We start from the raw sequence: 21,580 nt of genomic DNA, 5'->3' as shown, positions 1-21,580 counted from the left end.
TCTGGCTCTGGGGCTCAGAAGGGAAGGGGGGAGAATAGAAAAGCAATAGTTGTAGGAGATTCAATGGTTAGGGGAATAGGGGATTCGGTGGTCGCGAGCGAGACTCCCGGAAGGTATGTTGCCTCCCGGGTGCCAGGGCCAGGGATGTCTCGGATCGTGTCTTCAGGATCCTTAAGGGGGAGGGGGAGCAGCCAGAAGTCGTGGTGCACATTGGTACCAACGACATAGGTAGGAAAAGGGGTGTGGAGGTAATAAACAAGTTTAGGGAGTTAGGCTGGAAGTTAAAAGCCAGGACAGACAGTTGTCATCTCTGGTTTGTTGCCGGTGCCACGTGATAGCGAGGCTAGGAATAGGGAGAGAGTGCAGTTGAACACGTGGCTGCAGGAATGGTGTAGGAGGGAGGGCTTCAGGTATTTGGATAATTGGAGCGCATTCTGGGGAAGGTGGGACCTGTACAAGCAGGACGGGTTGCATCTGAACCAGAGGGGCACCAATATCCTGGGAGGGAGGTTTTCTAGTACTCTTCGGGAGGGTTTAAACTAATTTGGCAGGGGAATGGGAACCGGATTTGTAGTCCAGCAACCAAGGTAGCCGATATTCAGGACGCCAAAGCGTGTAATGAGGCAGTGGGGAAGGGAACACTGACAAAGGAGAGTACTTGCAGGCACGGAGAGGGGTTGAAGTGTGTATACTTCAACGCAAGAAGCATCAGGAATAAGGTGGGTGAACTTAAGGCATGGATCGGTACTTGGGACTACGATGTGGTGGCCATCACGGAAACTTGGATAGAAGAGGAGCAGAAATGGTTGTTGGAGGTCCCTGGTTATAGATGTTTCAATAAGATTAGGGAGGGTGGTAAAAGTGGGGGGGGGGGGGGGGGGGGGGGGTGGCATTATTAATTAGAGATAGTATAACAGCTGCAGAAAGGCAGTTCGAGGAGTATCAGCCTACTGAGGTAGTGTGGGTTGAAGTCAGAAATAGGAAAGGAGCAGTCACCGTGTTAGGAGTTTTCTATAGGCCCCCCAATAGTAGCAGAGATGTGGAGGAACAGATTGGGAAACAGATTTTGGAAAGGTGCAGAAGTCATAGGGTAGTAGTCATAGGCGACTTTAACTTCCCAAATATTGAGTGGAAACTCTTTAGATCAAATTGTTTGGATGGGGTGGTGTTTGTGCAGTGTGTCCAGGAAGCTTTTCGAACGCAGTATGTAGATTGTCCGACCAGAGGAGGGGCAATATTGGATTTAGTACTGGGTAATGAGCCAGGGCAAGTGATAGATTTGTTAGTGGGGGAGCATTTTGGAGATAGTGACCACAATTCTGTGACTTTCACTTTAGTAATGGAGAGGGATAGGTACGTGCAACAGGGCAAGGTTTACAATTGGGGGAAGGGTAAATACGATGTTGTCAGACAAGAATTGAAGTGCATAAGTTGGGAACATAGGCTGTCAGGGAAGGACACAAGTGAAATGTGGAACTTGTTCAAGGAACAGGTGCGACGTGTCCTTGATATGTATGTCCCTGTCAGGCAGGGAAGAGATGGTCGAGTGAGGGAACCATGGTTGACAAGAGAGGTTGGATGTCTTGTTAAGAGGAAAAAGGTGACTTATGTAAGGCTGAGGAAACAAGGTTCAGACAGGGCATTGGAGGGATACAAGATAGCCAGGAGGGAACTGAAGAAAGGGATTAGGAGAGCTAAGAGAGGGCATGAACAATCTTTGGCGGGTAGGATCAAGGAAAACCCCAAGGCCTTTTACACATATGTGAGAAATATGAGAATGACGAGAGCGAGGGTAGGTCCGATCAAGGACAGTAGCGGGAGATTGTGTATTGAGTCTGAAGAGATAGGAGAGGTCTTGAATGAGTACTTTTCTTCTGTATTTACAAATGAGAGGGGCGATATTGTTGGAGAGGACAGTGTGAAACAGATTGGTAAGCTCGAGGAAATACTTGTTAGGAAGGAAGATGTGTTGGGCATTTTGAAAAACTTGAGGATAGACAAGTCCCCCGGGCCTGACGGGATATATCCAAGGATTCTATGGGAAGCAAGAGATGAAATTGCAGAGCCGTTGGCAATGATCTTTTCGTCCTCACTGTCAACAGGGGTGGTACCAGGGGATTGGAGAGTGGCGAATGTCGTGCCCCTGTTCAAAAAAGGAACTAGGGATAACCCTGGGAATTACAGGCCAGTTAGTCTTACTTCGGTGGTAGGCAAAGTAATGGAAAGGGTACTGAAGGATAGGATTTCTGAGCATCTGGAAAGACACTGCTTGATTAGGGATAGTCAGCACGGATTTGTGAGGGGTAGGTCTTGCCTTACAAATCTTATTGAATTCTTTGAGGAGGTGACCAAGCATGTGGATGAAGGTAAAGCAGTGGATGTCGTGTACATGGATTTTAGTAAGGCATTTGATAAAGTTCCCCATGGTAGGCTTATGCAGAAAGTAAGGAGGCATGGGATAGTGGGAAATTTGGCCAGTTGGATAACGAACTGGCTAACCGATAGAAGTCAGAGAGTGGTGGTGGATGGCAAATATTCAGCCTGGATCCCAGTTACCAGTGGCGTACCGCAGGGATCAGTTCTGGGTCCTCTGCTGTTTGTGATTTTCATTAATGACTTGGATGAGGGAGTTGAAGGGTGGGTCAGTAAATTTGCAGACGATACGAAGATTGGTGGAGTTGTGGATAGTAAGGAGGGCTGTTGTCGGCTGCAAAGAGACATAGATAGGATGCAGAGCTGGGCTGAGAAGTGGCAGATGGAGTTTAACCCTGAAAAGTGTGAGGTTGTCCATTTTGGAAGGACAAATATGAATGCGGAATACAGGGTTAACGGTAGAGTTCTTGGCAATGTGGAGGAGCAGAGAGATCTTGGGGTCTATGTTCATACATCTTTGAAAGTTGCCACTCAAGTGGATAGAGCTGTGAAGAAGGCCTATGGTGTGCTCGCGTTCATTAACAGAGGGATTGAATTTAAGAGCTGTGAGGTGATGATGCAGCTGTACAAAACTTTGGTAAGGCCACATTTGGAGTACTGTGTACAGTTCTGGTCACCTCATTTTAGGAAGGATGTGGAAGCTTTGGAAAAGGTGCAAATGAGATTTACCAGGATGTTGCCTGGAATGGAGAGTAGGTCTTACGAGGAAAGGTTGTGGGTGCTAGGCCTTTTCTCATTAGAACGGAGAAGGATGAGGGGCGACTTGATAGAGGTTTATAAGATGATCAGGGGAATAGATAGAGTAGACAGTCAGAGACTTTTTCCCCGGGTGGAACAAACCATTACAAGGGGACATAAATTTCAGGTGGAAGATATAGGAGGGATATCAGAGGTAGGTTCTTTACCCAGAGAGTAGTGGGGGCATGGAATGCACTGCCTGTGGAAGTAGTTGAGTCGGAAACATTAGGGACCTTCCAGCAGCTATTGGATAGGTACATGGATTATGGTTAAATGATATAGTGTAGATTTATTTGTTCTCAAGGGCAGCACGGTAGCATTGTGGATAGCACAATTGCTTCACAGTTCCAGGGTCCCAGGTTCGATTCCGGCTTGGGTCACTGTCTGTGCGGAGTCTGCACATCCTCCCAGTGCCTGCGTGGGTTTCCTCCGGGTGCTCCGGTTTCCTCCCACAATCCAAAGATGTGCGGGTTAGGTGAATTGGCCAATGATAAATTGCCCTTAATGTCCAAATTGCCCTTGGTGTTGGGTGGAGGTGTTGAGTTGGGTGGGGTGCTCTTTCCAGGGGCCGGTGCAGACTCGGGGGCCGAATGGCCTCCTTCTGCACTGTAAATTCAATGATAATCTATGATTAATCTAGGACAAAGGTTCGTCACAACATCGTGGGCCGAAGGGCCTGTTCTGTGCTGTATTTTCTATCTTCTATGTTCTATGTAATCTGGAGCAAATAATTCGGAAAATTTCCACGGGTGAAACAAAATCAACTTTATGAAAACATTTATACAAAGAAATAACTTATATTGACATAGCACATTTCATAACCTCAGGACATCCCAAAATAATTTTTTTGAAATGTAGCCATTATTGTAATGGAGGAAACACCTAGAACGGAATAGAATTACTACAGTGCAGAAGGAGGCCATTCGGCCCATCACGTCCGCATCGCCCCTCCCCGCTGAAAGAGCACCCTTCCTTGGCTCACTCCCCAGTCCAATCCCCCTAACCCTACCTAACCTACACATCTTTGGACACTAAGGGGTGATTTAGCATGGCAATCCATCTACCCTGCACATCTTTGGACTGTGGGAGGAAACCAGAGCACTGGGAGGAAACCCACGCACACACAGGGAGAAGGTGCAAACTCCATAGACAGTCACCCCAGGCCAGAACTGAACCAGTGTCCCTGGCGCTGTGAGGCGGCAGTGTTAACCACTGTGCTACCATGCCGACTATCCCTGCTGCCACCGCAACAAATCTGCACACAGCAGGGTCCCACAAAGAGTAATGAGAAATTGACATGGGTATTGCAGTCAGCATTGAAGTAACAGCGTCGGAAAATCCCATTGAAAAGCACAAGATTTTGAAGGAGCATTATAGCATTGAAGCTCAGAGATAGTTTCTGCTGATCGGGGAATTTAAAAGGCGGGGACAGAGTCTCAGGATAACGATCGATCATTTGGGACTAAGATGAGGAAAAATTACTTCATTCGAAGAGTTACAAATCTTTGGAATTCTCTGCCTCAGATGGTTGTGGATGTTCCATCATTAAATACATTTAAAGCTGGAATAGGCACATTGTTGGTCTCTCAGGAATCAACGGATATGGGAACGGACAGAGACGTGGATTTGAAGCCCAAGATCAGCCATAATCACACTGAACGACAGAGCAGGCTCAATGGGCCATATGGTTTACTCTTGCTTATATTTCTTTTGTTGTGTTTTCACCACTGATCTCAGAAAGCTCCCACAAAATAACTACCAAACTTTATGACATAGATTTCATCTTTCCCAATGTTAATACTTCTCCAATCAAGGGGATCTTCCAGCGTACAGCAATAGTGATGTAAGTAAGCAGCCAATCACACTGAAGCATTCCCAGATAACAATCCAGGAAGTAAATTGCACGATCCTTCACTTTTCATCAAATGTTACAGAGACAAAATAATTGATTTGGGAAATACAATACAACACAAATGGCACTAATGTAGGCAGAATATCAAAACATGTTTTTTGTATAAATGATTTTAAAATATGGGATTTCGTCCTAAGACCACAAGACATTGGAGCAAAATTAGGCCCCTTGGCCCATCGAGTCTGCTCTGCCATTCAATCATGGCTGATATTTTTCTCCTGCCTTCTCCACATAGGTTCTTGATTAACCCTTGATCCCCTTATTAATCAAGAACCTATCTGTCTCTGTCTTAAAGACACTCAGTGATTTGGCCTCCACAGCCTTCTGCCACAAAGAGTTCTACATATTCACCACCCTCTGGCTGAAGAAATTCCTCCTCATCTCTGTTTTAAAGGAGCGTCCCTTTAGTCGGAGATTGTGTCCTCTGCTTCTAGTTTTTCCTACAAGTGGAAAGATCCTCTCCACGTCCACTCTATCCACGCCACACAATATCCTGTAAGTTTCAATAAGATCCCCCCTCATCCTTCTAAACTCCAACGAGTACAGACCCAGAGTCCTCAACCGTTCCTCATACGACTCTCCATTCCAGAGATTATTCTTGTGAACCTCCTCTGGACCCTTTCCAAGGCCAGCACATCCTCCCTTCGAATCGGGGCCAAAGCTGCTCACAATACTCCAAATGGGGTCTGACCCATAGAAGGAGAATTATGATTTTTCACAAATAAAATTTGGATTTTCAGAGCCAAAGAGCTTTTTCAAAATAATTAGAAACGCAGTAAATCATTAAAAATCCAGTTATGCCTCATTCAACAAGGTACAATCTTTTCCAAGAGCATTAATAGCAAGACATAGATTCCACGTTTCCCAATTTTAATCCAACTCAAGGGGATCTTCAGGCAATTCTTGTCATTTCAGTGTTTTCATTTAACATAGAAACATAGGAAATAAAAGCAGGAGTATGTAATTTGATCCTTCGAGCCTGCTTTGCCATCCAATACAGTCACGGCTGTTTTATCTCAAAGCCATACTCCCCCGCACTCTCCCCTTGACACCTAGACAGTGTCTAGAAATCTATTTCCTTCTTAAATACATTGTGACTTGGCCTCCACAACTTTCTGTGGTTGAGAATTCAACAGGTTCACCACCCCGAGTGAAGGTTTTCCTCGTCTCAGTCCTAAATGGCCTACCCCATATCCTGAGACTGTGACCCCCCTTCTAGACTCTGCAGCGCGGTAGCACAGTGGTTAGCACAGTTGCTTCACAGATCCAGGGTACCAGGTTCGATTCCCAGCTTGGGTCACTGTCTGTGTGGAGTCTGCACGTTCTCCCCTTGTCTGCGTGGGTTTCCTCCCACAGTCGAAAGATGTGCAAGTTAGGTGGATTGGCCAAGATAAATTGCCCGTCGTGTCCAAAAAAGGTTAGGTGGGGTTACTAGGTTACGGGGATAGGATGGAGTGGTGGGCGTAAGTAGGGTGCTCTTTTCAAGGGCCAGTGCAGACCCAATGGGCCGAATGGCCTCCTTCTGCACTGTAAATTCTTTGATTCTATGACTCCCCAGACAGAGGAAACATTAACCCTGCATCCAGATTGTTCAACCCTGTCAGGGACATATACATTTCAACGAGATCCTCTCTCATTCTTCTAAACTCCAGTGAACATAGACCTAGTTGACTAAATATCTCCTTATACGCCAATCTGCCAGCACTGGAATCATTCTAGTGAATCTTCGCTGCACTCGCCCAATGGCAAACATATCCTTTCTTAGGTAAGGAAACGAAAGCTACACCCAATCCTCCAGCTGTGGTCTCACCAAGGCCCTGAACAGCTGCAGTAAGACATCTTTGCTCCTGCACTCTAGTTCTCTTACAATGAAGGCTAATATACCATTTGCTTTTCTAAATGCTTGTTGCACCTGCATGCTTGTTTTCAGTAACTGGTGTACAAGGACACCTGGGGGTGCGTGTAGGTGTGTGGTGAGCACAACATCACTGAGAACGACTCTCTTCTTCTGCAAATAGCGCCACGGGATCTTTTACATCTACCTGAAAGAGTACACAGCACCTCAGACTAACATCGCATGTTAGGAGCACCTCTTATAGTGCAACACTTAAGTACTCAACTTTCAGCCTCAACCTGCATTTTGCACTTGTGTCTGGAGGGAGACTTCAATTCACAGCCTTCTCACCCAAAGGCAGGCGTTCTACCACTGAGCCACAGCTTATCCCCAAAGTACATTTCATACACAACAAATACAGATTCTCAATTCAAATAGTAGAAAAAATAATGGCCAACCAAATCACCGGTCAAGAAAATAAGCCATTGAACCATTGCGATTCCTCCAGGCAAACATTTGCGGTATCTGTAAAACTCCATGCTCATCTGCTCTGCTGCTGATAAACAAAGGAAAGTTCTGCTGCCATTTATGCATGCACTGTCAACTAACAAAAAAATTATTCATCCTTAGAGAATGTGCTTCAGATATTGTTTTAAATAAACTGTCATACCTTTTCAAATGGAGGGTGCATTTAAGTACATTTTTTTTTTTTTTTTTTTATAAAACTTAGCAACATATATCTGAAACAATGCACGCTCCAGTATCATGTAGCCGGTAATCCAAGGTGAAAAGGGGAAAACAAGGTAGACCAGTCAATTGGAGCCAATTAGGTTTGGTTCTATACCTGCCAGTGTAGACCGCAAAACAAGATAGTTATTTTTAGGTGGTAAATCTAATTTTGCCAAGAGCTGCCTCATTACATATATTTAGATTGTAGTCAACATCTATTCCCCTCTCCAATATTAAATTAAGTTATAGAAGTAAACAAGTCATTATTATAATTTGTTAAACTGATAGAATTTAAAAGCTGGCCTCTAACAATAACTATCTTTGCTTTTAGATAAAGAGATGTGCACACAATACCCATCAATCAAACGAAAAGACTTTAGAGAAGCTGTTGCTTTTTTTTTTTGCAATAATAAAATGTCTTCAAACTGTATCTTGGAATCCAACTGGTATTTGAGGTTTTTTTTTTAAATGCTGCACACTGGATAGTGACTGTACAAAATGCAATGCATGCACAATATTTTAGTATAGACAATTAAACTACAAAACAGAAATGGATGGCACAGGCCTAGTCTTTAAAACCTCAATACCACCTTCGGGCTCTTTTAAGAGCCCCAAGGGGGAATTTTTCGACGACGCAACCCGGTGTGGGGTGTGTGAGAAGGGAGTCCCCCCCCAAACGAAGGAGGAAAAAACCGGCGGCGGCGGCTGCAGCGCGAGGAATCGTCGACCAAAGGGTCAGAAAGAGAGAAGTACAAGATGGCGGCGGAGAAAGCGCAGGCGACATGGGGGCCTGAGCAGGATGAAATTGTGAGACGGTGCGTGGAGCTGCTGAAGAGGGAGGTGCTGACCCCGATGCTACAGGCAATTGAGGGGCTCAAGGAGACACTAAAGACCCAGAAGACAGAGCTCCGCGTGGTGGAGCAGAAGATGACAGATATTGAGGACGAGATCCTGGGCCTGGCGGTTAAGACACAGACGCACGAGGCACTTCATAAAAAGTGTACTGAAAGGATCGAGGCCCTAGAAAACGGAGCGCGAAGGAAGAACCTTTGGATACTGGGTCTCCGAGGGTATGGAAGGAGTGGACTGTGGAGCGTACGCAAGTACGATGCTGAGCTCACTGATGGGTGCTGAGGCCCCTACGGGCCCCTTGGAGGTGGAGTGGGCAAATCGGATTCCGGCGAGAAGACCAAAAGCGGGAGAACCACCCAGGGCGATAATCGTGCGATTTTACCGCCTTAAGGATAGAGAAGAGGTCCTGAGATGGGCTAAAAAGGTGCGGAGTAGCAGATGGGAGAATGCAGTGGTACGGGTATACCAGGATTGGAGTGCGGAAGTGGCGAGAAGGAGGGCGAGCTTCAACCGAGCCAAAGAGGTGTTGCATAAAAGGAAGGTGAAGTTCAGGATGCTGCAGCCGGCAAGACTATGGGTCACGCATCAGGAGAGACACTATTATTTCGAGACGGCGGAGGAAGCATGGACCTTCATCAAAGAAGAGAAATTGGATCGGAACTGAGGGACTGATGCTGCAGGGAACTGTTATTGTTGTTATTGTTGTTTTTGTTAATGGGATGGTGAAAGTTAAGCGAGAAGTAAACAGGGAAGGGGGGAGACATTGGGGAAATGTGGGCGCCGGTGAGGGGAGAAAGACGGGACATAGTTGGAGAATGGGGAAGGGGAGGGGGAGGGGAAAGGGAGCTGCGCCATAAGAGGCGGGTCAGGTAAAGGGATGTTCCCACGCCAGAAAGAATAAGGCGGGAAGACAGGTGCAAGGCGAATGGGAGTTCCCCACACGGGGAGGGGGGGGGGGGGTGTCGAGGAGTGAGCAGGAGTAGCCGGGGTCAGTTGAAGTCAGCTGACTTACGGAAGTAATATGGGGGGAGCAATCATGCTAGAAATAGATCTAGCAGGGGGGGGGGGGGGGGGGGGGGGAGATGGGGGGGGGGGACAACTGGGTTGCTGCTGCGGAAATCCAAAAGGAAGTGGCTAAAGAGTGGGTGGGCGGGGATGGTGTGCGACGCTGGGGGAGCGAGCGGGAGCGCGGAGGCGGGATATGGGACTGGCCTAGAGAAGGTAATGGCTAGTCGACACGGGAGGGGGGCAGGTAGCCCCCTAGTGAGGCTGATCACATGGAACGTGAGAGGCCTGAACGGACCGATAAAAAGGGCCCGAGTGCTCGCGCATTTGAAAGGACTAAGGGCAGACGTGGTTATGCTCCAAGAGACGCACCTAAAAGGTGGCGGGCCAAGTTAGGTTAAGGAAAGGATGGGTGGGACAGGTGTTCCACTCAGGACTGGACGCAAAGAATAGAGGGGTGGCCACTTTGGTGGGGAAACGGGTAGCATTTGAAGCAAAGAACATCGTAGCAGATAGCGGAGGTAGATATGTAATGGTGAGTGGCAGGCTGGAGGGAATGGAGGTCGTGTTGGTTAATGTGTATGCCCCAAACTGTGACGATGCGGGATTTATGAGACGGATGCTGGGGCGTATACCGGACCTGGAGGTAGGAAACTTGATTTTAGGAGGGGAGTTTAATACGGTGCTGGACCCGGGGCTAGATAGATCCAGCTCAAGGACCGGAAGAAGGCCGGCGGCGGCCAAGGTACTTAAGGGGTTTATGGACCAAATGGGGGGAGTGGATCCATGGCGATTTCTTAGACCTAGGGCTAGGGAGTTTTCCTTCTTCTCCCATGTCCATAAAGTGTACTCCCGGATAGATTTTTTTGTTTTGGGAAGGTGGTTGATCTCTAGGGTGGAAGAAGCTGAGTACTCAGCCATAGCGGTTTCGGATCATGCCCCACATTGGGTGGACCTGGAATTAGGAGAGGAAAGGGAGCAGAGAACACTCTGGCGATTAGGTGTGGGACTGATGGCGGATGAGGGAGTGTGTGGAAGAGTGCGGGGGTGTATTGAGAGATACCTGGAGGTCAATGACGACGGCGAGGTCCCTGTGGGAGTGGTATGGGAAGCACTAAAAGCGGTGGTCAGAGGAGAGCTGATCTCCATTGGGGCCCACAAAAGGAAAACAGAGGCCAAGGAAAGGGAAAGATTACTGGGGGAGATTTTAAGGGTGGACAGGGAATTTGCAGAGACCCCGGAGGAGGAATTGTACAGGGAGAGGAGATGACTCCAGACGGAGTTTGACCTTCTGACCACCAGAAAGGCGGAGGTACTGTGGAGGAAGGCACAGGGGAGGAGGTATGAATATGGGGAAAAGGCTAGTCGCCTGTTGGCTCATCAATTGCGAAAGAAGGCAGCAGCGAGGGAGATAGGAGGAATTAGAGACGAAAGTGGAGACACGGTGCGAAGGGCAGGAAAGATAAACGAGGTGTTCAAGACCTTCTATGAGGAACTGTATAGGTCTCAACCCCCAGAGGGAGAGGAGGGGATGCGGCAGTTCCTGGACCAATTGAGGTTCCCGAAAGTGGAGGAGTGGGGGGTGGTAGGCCTGGGGGCACCGATTGGGGTGGACGAGGTTATTAAGGGACTGGGAAGCATGCAAGCAGGGAAGGCCCCGGGACCAGACGGGTTCCCGGTGGAATATTACAGAAAATATGTGGACTTGTTCGCCCCGTTGATGGTGAGGACGTTCAATGAGGCCAGGGAAGGGGGGACTCTACCCCCGACGATGTTGGAGGCGACGATATCGTTAATTTTGAAGAGGGATAAAGATCCGTTGCAGTGCGGGTCCTATAGACCCATTTCATTATTGAACGTGGACGCCAAATTGTTGGCAAAGGTACTGGCATCGAGGATAGAGGACTGTGTCCTGGGGGTGGTGCACGAAGACCAAACAGGGTTCGTAAAAGGGAGACAACTGAATGTTAACGTGCGACGACTATTAGGGGTGATAATGATGCCCCAAGTGGAGGGGGAGGCAGAGATAGTGGCAGCAATGGACGCAGAGAAGGCATTTGATAGGGTGGAGTGGGAGTATTTATGGGAAGTGTTAAGGAGGTTTGGGAACGGGTTTATTAGCTGGGTTAGACTTCTTTATGGGGCTCCAACGGCAAGCGTAGTTACAGGTCGACATAGATCGGAGTATTTCTGACTATATAGGGGAACAAGACAAGGATGCCCGCTGTCTCCATTGTTGTTCGCGTTGGCAATTGAACCTCTGGCCATGGCGTTGAGAGACTCCAGGAAATGGAGAGGGGTGATTAGAGGGGGAGAAGAACACAGAGTCTCGTTATACGCGGATGACCTATTGTTATACGTGTCGGACCCAGCTGGGGGGGGGGGGGGGGAATGATAGAGGTTATGTGAATTTTGAGGGGGTTCGGGGATTTCTCGGGGTATAGGCTAAACATGGGGAAGAGTGAATTATTTGTGATACATCCAGGGGACCAGAGTAGAGAGATAGAAGGCTTGCCTCTAAGGAAAGTGGAAAGAAACTTCCGATACCTGGGGATTCAGATCGCTAGGAGCTGGGAAAGCTTGCACAGACTTAATCTGACACGGTTGGTAGAACAAATGGAGGGAGACTTCAAGAGGTGGGACATGCAGCCTCTATCGCTGGCGGGCAGGGTGCAAGCAATTAAGATGATGGTCCTCCCGAGGTTCTTATTTGTATTTCAATGTCTCCCTATACTAATCACCAAGACCTTTTTTAATAAAATAGACAGGAGCATCACGAGCTTCGTGTGGGCAGGGAAAGTTCCGAGAGTAAGGAGGGGGGTTCCTTCAGCGTAGTAGGGACAGAGGAGGATTGGCACTACTGAACTTGGGCGATTACTATTGGGCCGCCAATGTGGCAATGATACGTAAATGGATGATGGAGGGTGAGGGAGCGGCGTGGAAAAGACTGGAGAGAAAGTCCTGTAAAGGGACGAGTTTAGAGGCGCTGGTGACGGCGCCGCTCCCGATCTCACCTAAAAAGTTTACCACGAACCCGGTGGTGGCGGCAACATTGAATATCTGGGGACAGTGGAGGCGACAGAGAGGGGTGCGGGGAGCCCTGGTGGGGTCCCCAATCAGGAACAACCATAGGTTCGCCCCAGGAAGAATGGATGGAGGATTTCAGAGCTGGTACCAGTTGGGAATTAGGAGGGTGGGAGATTTATTTATAGATGGGACTTTTGCGAGCTTGGGAGCATTGGAGGAAAAGTATAAGTTGCCCCGGAGAAATTTCTTGAGATATATGCAGGTGAGGGCGTTTACTAGACAACAGGTGAGGGAATTTCCATTGCTCCAGACACAGGGGATACAGGACAGGGTGCTTTCAGGGGTGTGGGTCGGAGAGGGCAAGGTGTCAGAGATTTACCGAGAGATGAGGGAAAGGGGGAGGAGTCGGTGGGCGAACTAAAAGGAAAGTGGGAAGAAGAGCTCGGGGAGGAGATAGAGGAGGGTATGTGGGCTGATGCCCTCAGCAGGGTAAATTCCTCTTCCTCATGCGCCAGGCTTGGCCTGATTCAATTTAAGGTGCTACATAGAGCACACATAACGGGAGCAAGATTGAGCAGGTTCTTTGGAGTGGAGGACAAATGTGGGAGGTGTGGCGGGAGCCCGGCAAACCACGCACATATGTTTTGGGCGTGCCCGGCACTGGAAGGGTATTGGAAGGGAGTGACGGGAGTGATTTCGCAGGTGGTGAAGGCCCGGGTCAAACCAGGCTGGGGGTTAGCTCTATTTGGAGTTGCGGAAGAGCCGGGAGTGCAGGAGGCGAAAGAGGCCGACGTTGTGGCCTTTGCGTCCCTAGTAGCCCGGCGCAGGATCCTACTCATGTGGAAGGAGGCGAAACCCCCCGGACTGGAGGCCTGGGTAAATGATATGGCGGGGTTCATTAAACTGGAGCAGATAAAGTTTGCCCTGAGAGGATTGGCTCAAGGGTTCACCAAGCGGTGGCAGCCATTTCTCGACTACCTAGGGGAATGTTAGAGGGAAGACAGATGACCAGCAGCAGCAACCCAGGGGGAAGGGGGGGGGGTTTAGTTTAGTTTAGGTCAAAGATAATGGGGTTTTGTTACTCGTGTATTGTTAAAAATTTCTGTATTGTTATTGTTGCGTTTGCTTTGTAAGAGGGGAAAAATTGTTTGGGAAAAAAATTTCAATAAAACATTTTTTTAAAAACCTCAATACCACTTGAAAAACCAGAAAACATGTACGTGAAACTCAGTCGAAACTTAAACTGCAGTGGTTAAAGCAGCATTTTCAACCAGTTAGCAATCAGAGTCTAATAAATTATGAACTTAGGAAAATTTCTGTTGGCACTGAACATTCTAATCAGCTGAGAAGATCTTCCCCAAAAAATAAACAAAACAGCTCCTCTATTCATTCAGTTGATAAATGTACCGCCCATTGTGTTACTGAATTATACAGATCATGAAGATCTCATGTTCAAACCAAAGTGAGAGTTCAATCAGTTGATTTCAGTCAGGTCAACAGTAGGGGTGTTACAATTGGCTTCAGAACAGCTTATGGAGAAGGAATGGAAAATTATTTAGGTCATCATTGCTAACCTGCCTGCCAGTAAAATGTGTTTTCAAGATCAGGTAAGGATAAATCTAGCTAAATAGGGTGATCTCTTCCGCATCCACCCCCCCCACCTTTCTCAAGATTAAACAGTTTACTAAAGCTTGCAGCCTATATTTCCACATGATGAATGTCACTTGCAACAGTACATGTGAAACTACAATCCCAGCATGAATCAGCAAGTTCAAAAAATGCAGTAGTAAATACAAAAACCATAAATCTTACCTTTTTGTAAAAATACGTCCAGTTGATCAACGCACAAAGCCTTAAGTTCTTTTTCTGGCTTGTCTTTCTTAACTAAAGCCACTACATATTTTGCTAAAGCTGATGGGTCAGCATCGCAACTGAAAAATAAGATCATTAAAAAAAAAATCAAACACTAGATTGCTAGAACAACATACTTGATTTCTTATGGTGGAGGTGTGGTTTCTGTAAAGCATGCCGAATGGCTTTCTGTGCGCTGTAACTTTTCTATGACATGTAATCCACATGGCACAGATTTTAAGATTGATCTCAAAAAGGAGCTCTCGCTACAGAAAATGAGCAACATTGTAACTGATTTATCATTTTCCATCCTAGGTCAAATCTCCATGCAATCAGCTAAAGAAACTTATTTCTGCACAGGATCGCAGTTGTTCATTCCACATATCCAAGTCCTACGGCAAATATTTATCATAGAATACACAGTTTAGTGGCAGAAAGGGAATTCTGGTGCACATCCACTTGATCTCAGTTAATAGAGGCCAGCCAGGTTACCTTCCAGTCATATTCGGATTCTTGCAAGAGTATAAAAGAGAGCACAAAACTAAAAGATTTTAAGAAATTCACTTGCTGCCTTTTAAAAAATTATTTGATGGGATAGAAGCGTCGCCGGTTAAGCCAGCATCTGTCCATCCCCGATTGTCCTTGAACTGAGTGCCATAGTATGCTTACAGTACAGAGAACAGTTTACACTACAGAGGGCTGTTAAGAGTCAACCACGTTGCTGTGGATCTGGAGTCACATATAGGCCCACTAGGCAAAGATGGCAGATTTCCTTCCATAAGAGGGGTTAATGAAGCAGATGTGTTTTTACGGCAATCAATGGTGGTTTCATGGTCTCCATTACTGAGGCTAGCTTTCAATTCAGAATTTTATTAATTGAATTTGCATTCCACTAGCTGCCATGGTGGGATTTGACCCAGGTCCCGAGGCATCAGCCTGGGTCTTTGGATTATTAGTCCAGTGACATTACCACTATATTACCATTGTCCTGTTTCATTGTTTCTGTTAAGAAACTTTCAAAAGCTTTTTCCGAGACTGCCAACATTTAATGCCCATCCCTAATTGCTCGAGAAGGCAGGAGTGGTGAGCCAATTTCTTGAACTGCTATAGTATGTGTGGTGCTAGTGTAGTGTAGGTACTAGTGCTGCAAGATAGCAAGTTCCAAGATTTTGACCCAAGCTTGAAAATGAAGTTGTCAGGAAGACTGGGAAAGGTGGGCAGTTTTCAAACCTTCAGTACAATAAGTAAAAGGTTGGATAGGAATCAATGATGTTGTCTTATTATATACACAACAAAAATTTTACAATTGAAAACATTCCTACCACTTTCAGACAGCACTGAAAATGCATATCAAAAGCAAAAATTTAAATTTATGCCTTCTGTTTAATGATTTAGAAGCTTTTGGCTCAGTCACACAAATCTTAAGAGGTTTTTGTAAGTAAATGCTACTCCTGATGCAGCACACACTTATATAACGATTTTAACATAGCAGAACATACCAAATCATTTGACAAGTACATTATTGGACAAAAGTAGACATGAAGGTCTCTTTACTTAATCCCTCTTTTCTTGTACAGGTTAAATTCCTTACTCAGTTAATTTTACAGCAACCATTTGCCCTCATGTACCTTGCCCAAATCGAGAACATTCACACACAAAGCTTGACAATGAGCACATTGTACTAACAGCTTGGGGAGGATCATCACAAATAATGTATGACCCTGTGCTCATCCGACATCCATAATCTCCACTTCTAGCGATCAAAAATAGGAACCCTGGCCTATTTTCCTTTCCCTAATTCAGAAGCATTGAGGATGCTTTTGATCTAACAATTGCCCCCAAAAAAGCACAGACTGGGCTGTGAACTTTTAACTGACCTAGTACGTGAAGCAAGCTCCCTGCAAAACTCCTCTGGAGCAGAAAGACGATTTGTATGTGGTCAACCATTTCCATTTATATTGAGTAGTTAAGAAATCAAAATTCTTCACAGGAAAATGAACAATGGGAGAATTAGAGGACTGAACGATTGGTCAAAGAGCTGGATGTTGCAAATGCTTTAAATGCCAAAGGACATGGGTGTAGATGGAGTTTCAAATAGCAAATGTGAAACAGCGAAGGGTTCCACCTGCTAGGGTGGAGTGAGGAACAGATTCAGAAAACCAATAAGTCTGAACATAAGACTGGAAGTAATTTCAGAGGTCCAATATTATTTTCTAGTTTTGAAGTTGGTCCAATCAGGTCTAATATTTACTGTTTTAATACAAGGTCATGGAACATCAAAACTCAATTGACTTTAGATCAATGTATGCAGCATTTAAAATACTTACAGAATGGTTGGTATTGGATTGACATATCAGGAAATTCACTTCAGCAGTGTTAGGAAGATAAGGTACTTAATTTTAAAAAGGCAGTTGCAGGACAGGAACTACAGTTGCCAGTGGGCCTCGGGTCTTCTGCGCATGCACCAGGCGGGAAATGTGCAGTTCATGTCGGTCAAGTTTTTCAGGCCAGAAGCTGGCACTGCATGCCTGCCCAGTCGGAAGGAAGTGAAATGGCATGAAACTGCAGTTCAGGGGACCTGAAACTGAGCATCATCCCAGAGAAGGTGCTCCAAGGAGCAGGACATGGGGAGAGAGAGAGGAAAGTTCCAAATAGGGACAAAGTAAAGAGGTCCCAGAAAGAAATCCCAGGCAAGGGACAGAGGCTGGGATCAGAAATAGGTCCCGATAAGGAGTTGAAGTAAGTTAAAGAAAGAGCTACAGGGTGCAGACTTGACGCTAATGGGCTCGAGAGAAGCCCTGAAGATCCGAGAAGGCAGCCAAACATTGGTGACTCCTTACTGTGGACTTTTTGGAGCAGTGGTGCTCCACTTGGCATAGCCAAGGATCTGAAATTGTGCTTGGAAGGTGACATTTGAGTGTATTTGGAGATCCGGGAAAAGGAATGCTGGAAGGTGAGATTGAAACCCTCAAAGTAGGTCAACGTTACAGCCGTAGTGAGAGCGAGGTTTGGATCGAAAAACAAAAGAATTCTGCAAATGTTGAGAATGGACAGTGTCAAACAAAATGTACAGAACTAGCTTTGGCCGCATATGTTATTTACTTAAAGTGTCTGACCACAATTTATGGGAAATATTTGTTGTAACAATTCGCCTGTTAATTCATAAGTACCTCATACTTCCCTTGAATATTAGAGCACAAGATAGATATGACAAATTATTTTTCTCTTTCTGAATTTGGATGAGTTTGTAAACATGTTGCCAGTATTAAAGGAACAGTGTGAACTTTTAATTATTTTCTTGTGTTTGTACTGAGACCTTTCCAACCATTTTGCCTGGTTTAATAAAGTTCATTTTTTCTTGTTTCATATTTTGTTCTTATAGTTAGACGTTCATTAGCAGACTTCTGTGAATTTGTTTGGCCACTTTTCATTGCAGTTTCTAAACAAAAGCTAGGATCCATCATGCCAGGTTTCACTCTGGGATATGATTGATCCAGTATTAACACCAGCTTGGATCATAACAACAGTGTCAAGTTAAACTGCGCCTTGCCCTAATTATACCCCATCACCTGTATAAAAAATACAAACTGCTGCAATTTTACATTCTAAGGCAGGGTTTATAGCTGAAACATGAATTGATTTGTGGTTTCTCTCCAATGTTGCCCAACCTGCCGAGTCTTTCTGGTGTTTGTTGTTTTTTATTTGCAATTTCATGAAGTGTTGTGGCAGGTGCAGGGCTCAAAAACAGTAACAGTCCACTAATCTAAACAATAAGTAGCAAACCAACATCAAACACAATTTCTGAATGGACTCAAGAATGGATTTTAATGCCAATAGATGGTCACTTCACTGCTCCTATGTGAATGCAATTTCTTCTGTTAACGCTCTATATTACAATTACCGACAAGGAGAATAATTTTGGGTGCCTAATCGAAGCAGACAGTTTAATGTAGCTGAGGGGATGTGACATTTGGTGCCGCATTCATTCCCTCAGGCGATATTATTCCAATTCTCACAATCTAAAATTTTAACAAGGGCAACCTGTCAGGAGGAGTGCAAGTACACAGCAAACCGATATGTTGGACTGGATGGATTGGAACCTGGGATATTAAAGGAAGTAGCTACAGAGATAGTGGACTCACTGGTAGTAATCTTCCAAGAATGCTTAAATTCTGGAAAAGTCCCAGAGGATTGGAAACTACCAATGTAACACCCTTATTCAAAAAGGGAGGCAAAAACAGGTAACTATGGACCAGTTAGCTTAACGTTGGTCATTGGGAAATTATTAGAGTCAATTATAAAGGATATAATAGCAGAGCATTTAGAAATACATAATATAATCAAGTAGAGTCAGCAAGGCTTCAAGGAGAAATCATGTCTGACAAATTTATGGGAAATATTTGTTGTAACAAGCAGGATCAATAAAAGGGGAACCAGTAATATATTTGGATTCCAAAAAGTGTTTGATAATGCACCGCAGAAAAGGCTGCGGTAAGGTAAGAGCCCCTGGTTTTGGGGGTAGTATATTAGCATGAATAGAGGATTGGCTAATGAACAGAAGGCAGAATTGGAATAAGAGAGACATTTTCTGGATGATGTAGTATCCTGTGGCCGACGCTGTGCCAAACACGCCGGCGCAAATGGCGCCGATTCTCCGCCGCTTGGCGAATCGCGCGCCGGCACGGGGCGTCGTGGCGCGGTTGCTTCGATTCTCCGGCCTGCCGTGGGGCTCGGAGAATCGCCCCCTATAAGTCACCATAAGGTCACCTCTCATTCTTCCAAACTATAATGAGTACAGGCCCAAACTACTCCACCTCTCCTCAGAATAAAAATCCCTCTGTAGAATGAGAACCTAGTGAACCTTCTCTGGACTGCCTCCAAAGCTAATGCAGTGCCACAGGAATCAGTGCTGGGGGCCAAAATTACTTGCACTATATATTGACTTGGATGAGGGAAGTGAACTTCCTATCGCCAAGTTTGCGGACAGAAAAATAGGTAGGAAGGCAACTGGTGAGGTAGACAAAAAGAGGGATATACTCAAGTTAAGTGAATGGCCAAAAGCTTGGCAGATGGAATATAACATAGGAAAATGTGAAATTATGCACTTTGGTAAACATAAAAACATAGAATATAGGAGCAGGAGGCAGCCATTTGGCCCTTTGAGCCTGCTCTGCCACTCATAATGATCAAGGCTGATCATCTAACTCAATAGCCTAATCCTGCTTTTCCCCCATATCCTTTGATCCCCTAAGTGCTATATCTAACTGCTTCTTGAAAACATACAATGTTTTGGTGGGAAGAATAACGGTGCTGAATATTATTTAAATGGAGAAAGGTTGATAAAAAACATAGTACACAGGGATTCGGGGGTCCTCATGCATAAGTCACAAAAAGCCAACATGCAAGTTCAGCAAGTAACAGGGAAGGCAAATGGAATGTCAGCCTTTATTTCAATAGGAATGGAGTATAAAATAGGGAAGTCTCGCTAAAACTGTAGAAGACACTAGTTAGACTATCCCTGGAATACGGTGAACAGCTTTGGCCCCCTTATCTAAGGAAAGATATGCTAGCTTTGGAGGCAGTCCAGAGAAGGTTCACTAGGTTCTCATTCTACAGAGGGATTTTTATTCTGAGGAGAGGTGGAGTAGTTTGGGCCTGTACTCATTATAATTTGGAAGAATGAGAGGTGACCTTATGGTGACTTATAGGGGGCGATTCTCCGAGCCCCACGGCGGGCCGGAGAATCGAAGCAACCGCGCCACGACGCCTCGTGCCGGCGCGCGATTCTCCAAGCGGCGGAGAATCGGCGCCATTTGCGCCGGCATGTTTGGCGCAGCGTCGGCCACAGGAATCGGCGGGGCCGCCGATTCTCCGGCCCAGATGGGCCGAGCGGCCGCTCCGACACGACAGAATCCCGCCGGCACCGTTCACCCCAATCGGCGGGCCGGCCTCTGTCAGCAGGCCTCCTTTCCTCCGCCGGCTATGTTATAGCCCTGCGCCATTTTGTATGGGGCAGCCTGGGGGAGGACAGCCACTGCGCACGCGCTAGTTGGCGCCTGTCCAACTGCGCATGCGTGGGACCCAAGGTTCTCCGACGCCACGCCAAGGCCCTGCCCTGCAAATCGCACCACGCCCTTGCCAGCCTCATGGAGGCCCCAGAATAGGGGTCTGGGAACAGGTGCCGATGCCAGAGTAAAACACTCCGGTTTTTACTCCGGCGTCGGCACTTAAGACTCCCGCCCAGATGATTCTCAGGGGGCTTGACAGGGTAAATGCTGAAAGGTTGTTTCCTCTGGGAGACTCTAGGACCAGAGGGCATAATATCATATCATAAGGCGTTGTCCATTTAAGACAGAGATGAGGAGGAATTTCTTCTCTCAGAGAGTAGTGAATCTGTGGAATTCTTTACCGCAGAGGGCTGCAGAGGCTGGGTCATTAAGTATGCTGAGATAGACAGATTTTTAATCAAGAATGGAATCAAGGGTTATAGGGATCAGGTGGGAAAGTGGAGTTTTGAGGATTATCATATATCAATCATGGTCTCATTGAAGGGCAGAGCAAACTCGATGGGCAGTAGACTACTTCTGCTGTTATGTCTCATCTTTGTAAATGTAAGATCCCATTTTAAGTTGCTAGTGAACCGGTGGTCTTCACCACTGACTGCTCTCATTGTCTGACAATTTTATTTTCTTCTGAGCTCTGCAAATCCACAAACAGGTTGAGCATCCCCTATTCGAAATGCTTGGAGCCGAGAGTGTCTCCGATTCCGGAATACCTGTGTAGTTGAGAAACATTGCGTAGCTAGCGGATCTCGGTTACACAATGTTATTGTTTTCCCGGAAACATGATTTCGACCCTCGAAAAAAAGTGCAGATTTTACAGTTTGTCAAATTTTGAATAAGGGGTGCTCAACCAGTAAGAAGCAACAGTTTGTAAAATCTAAAGGTGAATAAAACAGTTGCAATACCTGTATCTCACTTAGAAGTCATGGTAGGTTTGATCCACACAAGTTTAAACATTTAGTCCAACTTCTTAAACTTTTAAAACCTGAACTGCCTTGCATCAGACACTAGTAAATCACATCTCAAAATGTTGTACCATTATGTCTCCAAACACAAGTACCATACTTGCTTTTGATGAACTGAAATAATATTTTTTTTAAACAGAATGAAAACACCAACTGGTGCAAAGTAAACCTA

The 21,580-nt window shown here is 45.9% G+C and overlaps 1 protein-coding gene across 4 annotated transcripts in view; it reads right to left on the bottom strand.

Moving 5' to 3' along the window:
• Positions 1-21,580, bottom strand: part of rbm27 (RNA binding motif protein 27) — a 185,401-nt gene that overhangs the window by 143,537 nt on the left and 20,284 nt on the right. For all 4 annotated transcript variants that reach the window (XM_072512629.1, XM_072512627.1, XM_072512628.1 and 1 more), the window contains exon 2: positions 14,343-14,461. In XM_072512629.1, the coding sequence (XP_072368730.1) occupies positions 14,343-14,461 (119 nt within the window). The remainder of the gene's footprint in view (positions 1-14,342; positions 14,462-21,580) is intronic.

Source organism: Scyliorhinus torazame, chromosome 7 (genome assembly GCF_047496885.1).
Source record: "Scyliorhinus torazame isolate Kashiwa2021f chromosome 7, sScyTor2.1, whole genome shotgun sequence".
In the NCBI taxonomy this organism is placed as follows: domain Eukaryota; kingdom Metazoa; phylum Chordata; class Chondrichthyes; order Carcharhiniformes; family Scyliorhinidae; genus Scyliorhinus; species Scyliorhinus torazame.
Note: the sequence above shows the minus strand (reverse complement) of the source record. Positions and strands in the feature narration are given on the sequence as shown.